The sequence below is a fragment of the Pleuronectes platessa genome, chromosome 13, assembly GCF_947347685.1.
Source record: "Pleuronectes platessa chromosome 13, fPlePla1.1, whole genome shotgun sequence".
In the NCBI taxonomy this organism is placed as follows: Eukaryota; Metazoa; Chordata; class Actinopteri; order Pleuronectiformes; family Pleuronectidae; genus Pleuronectes; species Pleuronectes platessa.
In genome coordinates, this window is record NC_070638.1 from 26,349,612 (window position 1) to 26,359,653 (window position 10,042).

The window sequence follows — 10,042 nt, forward strand, 5'->3', positions numbered from 1 at the left end:
TGACCCCGGTGGGGGGTTCTGGACGATGTGTGCATGCAAATGGAAGGATGAGGAGGAAGCGAGGGTTCAGCGATTTCTATTCTCACACATTGTGTTATCCACAGCAGCAGCGGCAGAGTATCAGTGTATTTCCTTTATTAGTGACATCACAGCTGTCCCATAAGTCGCTCTTCACCTCCATCTCACTACACTGTTAACCCGAATGCTCAAATTAATCAACTGGATTGAGTAGTGTAAACTTAAAATCTGTTAAGAAGTTCTCCTTGCTTAAAAATATTGAGTACCAAAACGACATTCTAATTTTAGAGTATGTGTAACTAATAATTTTTGATTTACATGAACTATTTTTGTAGATTCTGTAAGTACTACTTAAAATTTAAAATGTGCAGAGACTCATAAATCTACAGTTTCCAAGATTAAGTTTTTATTCCAGCAGCTTTGCTGCCGATCTGCCACCAGCAGCGGACTTGCTGCCAGAGACCGCCGCGACGCACAGCCTGTCTGCGGCGCATCTGCAGACAGTGTTTCCCGATAGCGAAAGGCGTCGACTGTGAAGAGTACTTAAGAGATCGAAAAGTCAATCGCGATTTACAAGTTGGTCCCCTCATATTTACAGAATAAGTATAAGTGAATTTTAAGAAATAAACAGTCCGACGGAACGGTGTAAATGTATCTATTAAATATTAACAAACTACAAAATCGTCTCCACAGGTAGTACCTACACGATTTTACTTTGAAGTTCGAGGTTCATTTCCTGTTCTGACGGTTAAGCTTCCGTTTGAGCGGGCTTTGACCGGAGGTTAATCTCTAGAAGGCGCGCACCGAGTTTTACCCAGAGATATTTGTTCCTCACCGGTACCGACAGAAAACGACAGAGAAGACCTGCAGACCTGTCTTTTGTGCTTCTGGTTCTAAGTCATCAACGCCCAAGGATACAATTGTAAGTATTCAATTTGAAGTTAAGAATGTGAGCCACACATTACACAAATATGACAATTTATATGTATAAAAGTAGTCCTATCTACTAAGCTAGCAAGACTTGTCGGGAACTTACTGAACTTGTGTGATGTAAAGTTTTGATGATACATGGCAGTGTGTTATTTTTTTAGTGTGTTAATCATGTAAACTCTAATTTCAACATCCAGGTAAACCAATCTGTTGGAGCATCCTCATCCTCCTTGGCAAATTTAAAACCGAATCTTAGACTACCCCACTGGAATATCTTCTTCTAGTTTTGCTAGGTAAGTTAAGGGGTTAAATGTATGTAACTCATTTTTAGGGGTGCACCGATTTATCGGTCGTACATCGGCCGATGTTCATATTTGTGGTAAAACCGCTGGGCACGTGCCGCGGCTGGGGGAGCAGTCGCTCCGTCGCCCTCCTCTCCGCGCCGCCGGAGGCTCAGTGCGCGGCACCGGGAGGTCCTCATCCGGTGGCACCTCACGGCGTTACTGGTGGGGGGGCTTTCTTTCTCTTGGACCGCGGGGCGGTGTCCATCGCCGGCGCGGAAGGCGGGCCGTTGGAGGGGACTGGGTACGCGGTCAGCGGCGGCCACTCTGGACGCGTGTCGGGCCCTTCTCGCGGATCACCTCAGCTACGACGACCGCTGGGGGAACCCTGAGAACTGGTGCGGACCAGGGGAATCCGACTGTTTAATTAAAACAAGCATCGCGAAGGGCCACGGTGGGTTTTGACGCGATGTGATTTCTGCCCGACACTAAAAACAGGTAAAACTGAGGAGGGCTTGTTAAGTTATCTGGACTCACGCAGTGTAACTTGGTGTAAAAAGTATGAGCGTAGCGTCTGTTTAAGTTCTTTATTCTCATGTGCACCGGCTCTATTCATCCGTCTCATGCACAGGTAACAAGGGAATTGACAACATACGTCATACACACAGAAGCCGTAACACATCTAATAAACGGGCAATACCGTAAATCAATGAGAAGAGTGTCTCTATAATGATACTTTAACAGGGCTGTTTTAGACAGGGTAAAAAGGTGCTGTTTTAAATTATCCTTGTGGTATTTTGACCAAAATATGTTACAGGCATTTCATTAAGATCCCAAGGAACCATTTCAACTTGCGGTAAAATGGGCATAATATGTCTCTGTTAAATAAAGTTTAGTTAAATCAAAGATTGTTTCATAAATCTGATTAAATTCGTGCTCATTAAAAGATAAGAGTGATGAAGGGCTGAACATTTTTTAAATACTGCTTTTTAAATAATGATTTAATTATTTTTCTGGCACAAAAGGGTGAATGAATAACAACAAAAAGAAAATAAACAAATATCGGTATCGGCTATCGGCCAGATTGTTATTTTAAATATCGGTATCGGCCAAGAATTTCCATATCGGTGCATCCCTACTCATTTTATAATTTTGTGACTGCAAAAAAACAAAAAATGCTTGATTTGGCAGTTGGTTTATTAATAACAAGAATAGAACTTTGTGAGTGCCTGTTTTCCTGTAAATTGTGGAAAAAGCAGGGAGCGGGGAAATCCTTGTTTGATGTTCAGGACACACTGCCTATGCATGTCCACACAGAGCATTGCTGCTGTTGAGCTGATACTCTCAGCCCTGTCTTTCTACATTGACTTTGCATTTTACTATTACTTGAGGTGACAAATATATTAAAATGATTACATTTTCTATTTTCAGGTAGCTGCTCCTAATATGACTTGGAACTGTAAGTTGTGTTCAGCTAATTTCACCACCAGGACACAATTATTTAAACATTGTAGACTGAGGCATAGCCACTTTTCAAGAGTTAGCCCACTACCATGCCTCTATGATGATTGCATGTGCACATTTCTAACACTTAGTGCACTGGGAACTCATTTGTCAAGATACCATATTCCAGAACATAGAACCAGTGCAGGGCAGAGTCAGGAACCTGTAACATTCAGGTGCCCTTTATGCACATATCAGCACCCTTTTTCTGAGTCTGTACTCCTCAGTCACATAAGATCACACTTAAAAAAACACGAAATGGTACTCTGCCCATACAAAGACTGTAACTATAGCACAAATGTGTACTCTTCATTCAACTCTCATAAAAGCAGAGTGCATCGAGCAAATCTTGCATCAGACTTTCGCAATGACATTGTCTCTGAGCATACGCAGAATCCTCAGTCCACTAGCTCCGAGGTCACTTGTGACTTGAATGAGGAGTGTCCAGGTAATAGCACTGACATACAGGATGAAGAGCAGCATGATAGCTTTGAACTAAAAAATCAGCTCAAACTTAATTTAGCGTCTCTATTTTTAAAGATGCAGGCTATCCTTCATGTGTCAAACACAGCCACACAGGAAATAGTGGACAACCTGAATCAGATCTTCTCTTTATCCCAGCCATTGATCAAGGGGGCAGTTAGTGATATATTGGAGAGACATGGTCACAATATCACAGATTCCACACTCAATGAAGTTGTCAGTGCGGTCATGGACTCTAATGTTGTATATAGTAGTACCTCCAAAGGTGCAGAGCTGTCCTCTTCCAAGCGAAGAAAGACATTTGTCGAGCACAGCTATCCAATGGTCATCCCGGTAGAGTACCATTTAGAAGCATCTGGTCATACCATCATGTATGTTCCAATCCTTCAAATGATTCAGGAGTTGTTTAAAAACACAGATATTCTCAAGAAGATTCAAGAACCTAATTCTGAGCCTGGTCATTATGTGTCATATCGTGATGGCTCTCATTTCCATGAAAATATGTTACTCTCAAAAGAAGAACTAAACATAGCAATCCAGCTATATATTGATGACCTTGAAATTGCTAACCCTCTTGGCACATCACGAAAAATTTACAAAATTTGTGCATTATACTGGGTCATTGCCAATCTGCCGCCCAAATACAGATCAGCAATGCACACTATACAACTGGCTGTGCTTGCTAAAGTAACGGACCTCAAGAAGTATGGGTATGCAGCTATACTTGCTCCATTTGTGCGAGATGTTCACATTCTTGAACAAGATGGTGTGTTCATTGAATCGTTAGGTCAAAATGTGAAAGGCACCATCTTTTGTGTTTCTGCTGACAATCTGGCTGCTCATGGATTAGGTGGCTTTATAGAGTCATTCAAAGCAGAGTATGTTTGCAGATTCTGTATGGCCACAAGTGAACAGTTTCAAAAAACTGAAGTGAGAGTGGAAAAGTTTGTTCCAAGATCCAAAGCCAGTCATGACCTTCATGTACAAAACGTCCTAGAAAGTGACATTCTGAGCAGCCAATTTGGTGTCAAAGGTGATTGTGTCTTGCATGAGACCCTGAACTACTTCCATCAAATCACGGGTCTTCCTCCAGATATCCTTCATGATCTTCTGGAAGGTATTGTTCCCGTTGAGCTTTCTCTTTGTATTAAAGAAATGATTCGGCTGAAGTACTTCACTTTAGAGTATTTGAACCAAAAGATATCTTCCTTTCCATATCAGCACACTGATAAAGTAAACAAACCTAAGCCTATTCCTAAGACATTCATGACTCGGAGAACAATCGGAGGTAATGCGCATGAAAATGCCACTCTGCTCAGACTACTGCCATTACTTGTAGGTAGTAAAGTGCCAGAGGGCAATGTTGTATGGGCAGTTTTGATGGAATTAAAAGAAGTGGTGGAACTAGCATTGTGCCCATCTTTTACTGATGAAACCTTAGATTATTTTGTGTGCAAAATCAGCGATCACAGACAGATACTGCAAGAGGTTTTCCCTCACTTTAGGCTGCGTCCTAAACACCACTATGTGGAACATTACCCCAACCTTGTTAAGTGCTTTGGACCCCTAGTACATGTTTGGACGATGCGATTCGAGGCCAAACATCGCTTCTTCAAAAGAGTGGTCCATGACTCTCAAAACTTCAAAAATATATTGAAAACACTCGCAATCAGTCACCAGCACATGATGGCATATCATCTTGGTGCACCCTCATTTTTCAAGCCGAAAACCCAAACATCCAGTGTTGAAACTGTCTGGGTTTCTGCTCTACCAGAGGTAGCTCAGGCTCACATTAGAGGACTTACTGCTAATGATACTGTCTACCATACATCAAAGGTGATAATTGATGGCATCGACTATATCAGTGGAATGTTTGTGTCAGTTGGAGTTAGTGGGGGACTGTCTAAATTTTGCAAACTAGAACAGATCTACCTTGTGAATCAGAATGTTTCTTTTCTGTGTTGTGATTTTGACTCCTGGTATGTAGAACATCTTCGGTCTTATGAGCTTTCAGCCACACATTGCCTGTCCATCCACCAGCAATCTGATTTCAATGATTCTGTCCCACTCTCTGCATACCAAATAGAAGGATTGCTGCTGTTGACTCCGAAGAGGTTCCTACAAGTGAGACAGAATTGAGACTACTCATTGGTAAGTAACTATTAATAATACCTTTTTTAAATACAAAAATGTGTGCATCAATCAGTGTATGGTCTGTATTTTGTAAGTGCAATCTTTTAATCCCTCAATGTTTCTTCATTTTTTTTAGTGCAATGGCAGCTGAACCTTCAGAAATGATCCTCCGTGTCATTGAGGCAGACCGTGTTATAAAATTAAAACTCAGCTCCCGGCCTAGCTCTGTTGACCAACTAATCAACATTTTGAAACACAAACTAGAATTGGACAATGACTTTAGCTTACACTATGAAGATCCAGATTTTGATGGGAAACTCACTTCACTAGTGGACATTAACGAGTTGCCACAAAAAGCTGTTGTGCATATTTCCCTTTCAAATGATTCCAGCGCTGTTGCATCAACTGAAACACTCTCAAACATGTCAACACCGGAACGTCTTAGCAGATGGCCTTCAGGTCCTTTTCCGATTCCATCGTTTTCATTTGTTGTTGAGGTAATGCTTACAGAAGGCAATAGGGAATTTGAGAAAAATGGAACCCCTCTTCGGCTGGCTAGAGACCAAAAGCATGACATTCTTGAGCAACTTGCTTCTACGATATATGGTTTTAAGGCTTACCCAAGTGACAAAGAGTTAGCTAAGGCAGCTGAAGCTCTTGTGGCCAAACATCCATGTTTAAAGGAAGCAGGATCTGACACTGGATGGAATGGCTGGAAAAACAGCATCAAGTTTAAAATGGGTAACTACAGGACCAAGATGAGAAGGGTCGGCTGTAAAGAGGTCACCGTAAATGCTGGAAAAAGAAGCCGAAGAAACCCTGACAATGAACCTTCACACACTAACATCAAAAGGCCCAAGCGGGCAGAAGTTAACTTTCTGCCAAACTTTCCCCAAGGAGAAGATTCCTCAAGTCTCGAACATTTGAGGGATCTTATTGTTGAAGAAGTAAAGAAGACTGAGAGAAACCTTCCTCTCATTAGTAAGATGATGCAGACCACATTCGCCTTGCGGCGACAGACAATAGTGATGTCCTGCCCACCAGTGAAACAGCTCTTGGACCTGTGGCCTGCTCTTCGCATGCAGTCTGAGGTAATATGGATTGATTTTTCACCTGTTCTGCTTTGCCAATAATGTCATATTGCATTCACTGGTAACCTTATTGGGTACACTTGCACAATCTTATTTAATCCAATACATTTCTTGAGTTTGCAGAGGAGCTGAACTGGATGTCATTAAATTGTTGGTGTTTCCAATATTTGGGCGACACATTAAAATACATGAGGGGCAGAATATTAGAAACATAAAAAACATCTTTCAGTATAATGCACTCCAGGAAAACATCACTGCAAACTACAAACTCAAAATAATTAACCTTAATAGTGTACGCCCCAAGGCCATTCCTTGCTACACTGGTCTGGTGTCAATTCCTACCAACCGCCCTAACCTATCCAATCCAAATGAAGGCAAATCTTAATATCTTCCATTTGGTGGCCAATGATTCTATGTGTAGTTTTACCGTATTATCAACTAATCAACATTACTGTGCTGTGTGTTCTGCCCCTTATCCTCTTCTTAATTGTAGGTGTTTGCAGAGTTCCAGCGGATAACTAACCAGAACCTGTCTAACACATTCTATGCCGAACTTGATCGCCACACTCCTCGTTTGATGGCTTTATTCCGACAAAAGGCTTCTAGAACTGGAAAGAATGCAGATGCTTTGGCTGAAATTTTCAGTCCATGATGAACAGGTAATTATATATATATCACAAATTAACTCTTTATGTAATGCCAGTAATAGGTTCCATGATCAAAATTTGTTCACAACATTAATTTTAATCTCCATAGGTATTACATGATATCCACTCAAGGCGTACCACTGTTCTCCATGCCCTTCCTGTGTATCTGCGTGAAGATACCTCCGGATTTTTCCAAACATGTGTGGTAGGTCTAATTATATAAATATCAGGCCCATTCTATATTTAACATTCATATTTTAATTTTTGTTTATATTTATTTATAAAACAATACTTGTCAAAATTTCTATTGACATGCCAAAGGGTTTTGCTTGCCACCCACTTATTGCCCATGGTGTTTCAGTGGATGTAATTGTAATTATATGATCTCTCTCTCAAATTTTTTCAGGATGGTTTGGATGAGCCAGGTTTTGGGGATGCGTCAGTTGCTCTCCTTACAACAATCAGCGACAATTCAATGAGTCGAGTTCACTACCAACCAGAGAAAATCTCAGTTGTCCTAGAGGGTGAAGTGGTGGCCACCCTCCCGAGACTCGCTGATGCCTTTCTGGTAATGTTCGGCCTTACCTATGCACTACATCTCAGCTATCCCAAAGGACTGACCAACACCTTCGAATTTGCTCAGAAAATTTTACTTGGTCTGGAAGAATGTAAATTGTCACCCAGACTGCAGTCGCTGAAGAATGACTTGATGGGACATGTGTAGAACTGGAAGATCTGAAAAGCAATAATGGAATAATCTGGCTCATTCAGTTAAGAGCCTAATCCATAACAAAAATATGTTACTGTCTGTGTTAGCTGTTGTTCAACTATTAATGTTAAAATTGCTGCTCTATAAGCTGTCAAGCACTTGTTGCTACCTCACTGGTTTGCAGCCAGATGGCACAGCGTGTGCATATGCAATTTTTGTGTTTACTTTAATTGTTAACTCTTCTTTTTGATATTGAAATATTTTTGTCCCAGTTTGTGATGAAAATGCAGAGCATGAACGAAAAACATGCTGATGCCTTCTTGGTTACTTTTGGCCTCATCTATGTACCTCACATTTCAGATATTCCAAAGAATTGACCAAGACAATTGAGTGCCTTAAAGAATAGAGGACTCTGGAGTCTCACTGTTAAGAGCCACAACATAAAAATGTAAATTGTCTGTGTTGATTGAACTGTTCTACTGTTGATGTTCAAATTGCTGCTGTACTCTAGGTTTTTAGCCACCTTGCACAAATTACACACTGACTTTGTAATTTTACATTTTAAAATGAAACATTGCCATTTTTACGTAGATGTTGAAGCAGTATTTATGGTCAATTTTGTCCATTCAAGCAATAATTTCCTCAGTGCTGCTATATTGATCAAGAAAAAAGGAAATGTTATGGTCTTCTTCTCACAGAGCTATGTAGGCTATGCTCATGTCCACAACATCACTGTGACATCACTAATGCAGGAACAACAGATTTAGCAGTTAGGGCGATATGGCACACACTAAGGAATTTATTGTGCAAATTGCCTATATTTACCGGAAATGCAGTGGCAATGTTTCCTTTTAACATTATTGTGAAATGGGTTGTAATAAGAGTTATGGTAGATTTAAACCAAAAGTAGCTGCTGCCTTACATGTAGACTAAAAGGTTTACAAAAATGGCCCCAATTGTGCCTTTGCAATTGTTGTTTTTTATGTAAATGTGTCTGTTTGTTTTTAAATATTCTTTTTGTTGCAGTCTTTGCAAGACAACCTTTTGGAAGGGTAAAAAAGGCTAACTTTGATGTTTGAAATTGTACAAGTTGGTAGTACTAGTAGTTTTTGGAGTTTCATAAAGTCAATTGTTTTGATTTGCACTAAATGGAAATATTGGAAAATATACTAATAAACATTGAGTTTATTGAACACAAAAATACTTGGTGTCTATACTTTAAACTATTCAGTTCAGCTAACTTATTGCATTGAGCAATGTAAATACATTTTTTGGAGTTACCGTTACTGAACATTTGAGGTGGCTTATGGATATTTTTGAGTAACTGTTACTGAAAACATTTGAGTTTGCTTATGGGTATTTTTAAGTTACTGTTGCTGAAATATTTGATTTTGCTTTATCAGTCATTTTGTTTAACTAATCAAAAAGTATGTGTACCTTCAACTTCAAATATACAAGCTCCCATTAACTCAAACTTTTGAGTTTATGAACTCAAAAAAATTGTGGCAATTGATTGCCTCAATTTTTTTGAGTACTGCTTACTTATTCGGGTTTACAGTGTAACAAACACCTCGATGTCAGTGTCTGAAAGTTTTACTTCCTCTTCACATCGCTTGATGCCGTGCCTCCGTCAGGACTCGCGGTGGAAAACCATTGGTCAGCTTCATAATTTAATATTCGTGACGTGCTATGCATTGACCATTTATAGTAGAAATTGAGCGTGTGGAGAGCGGATTTGGAGTTCAGGTTTTGCGTGCGCACGGTTTTATAAATCGGAATTAGCTTTGGCTTACGCCATTTCCTGCTTTTGGGCATAAGCACACTTTTAGTGAGAATCCTACGCACTCTTTTATAAATCCATCCCTGCTCGGCCCACGCAACACTTCCTCACACACACAGGACCGGCAGTGGGGGGAGAGAGAGAGGGGGAGAAGGGAAGAGTTAGGGGGTACCTAAATAGACTTCGCCGACTCCCTGCAGCCTATAAGAATCACCGTCCTGTCAGGAACATTAAACAATCAGCAGAAGAGGCTGTGATTTCAGAAATATACAATTTATTTAATACGTACCAGTCAACCATATTGCACATTCCCATAGAACAAAATAAAATAAAACAAAAAGCACAATAATCAAACCAATAAATCAGAAAGAAACTAAATTTAAATAAGGTCAAATAAGGCAGCCCTATAAAACAAACTTGTTGTAGTTAGTTCACACAATTTAAACCAGTTTATCAAAATGTTTGAA

General features: G+C 40.1%; 1 protein-coding gene across 1 annotated transcript; it reads left to right on the forward strand.

Moving 5' to 3' along the window:
* The first annotated feature begins 589 nt into the window (after positions 1-589).
* Positions 590-7,091, forward strand: LOC128455261 (sterile alpha motif domain-containing protein 3). The gene is made up of 5 exons (XM_053438944.1): positions 590-1,241; positions 2,661-2,688; positions 5,302-5,366; positions 5,485-6,439; positions 6,933-7,091. The coding sequence occupies exons 4-5, from the start codon at positions 5,489-5,491 to the stop codon at positions 7,089-7,091; spliced, it is 1,110 nt and encodes a 369-aa protein (XP_053294919.1). The 5' UTR covers positions 590-1,241; positions 2,661-2,688; positions 5,302-5,366; positions 5,485-5,488.
* The last annotated feature ends 2,951 nt before the right edge of the window (positions 7,092-10,042 follow it).

Coding starts and splice junctions, on each gene's coding strand:
- LOC128455261 (XM_053438944.1), top strand. CDS start 5,489: ATGGCAGCTGAACCTTCAGAAATGATCCTCCGTGTCATTGAGGCAGAC. Junction 6,440..6,932: donor CTCTTCGCATGCAGTCTGAG/GTAATATGGATT, acceptor TCTTAATTGTAG/GTGTTTGCAGAGTTCCAGCG.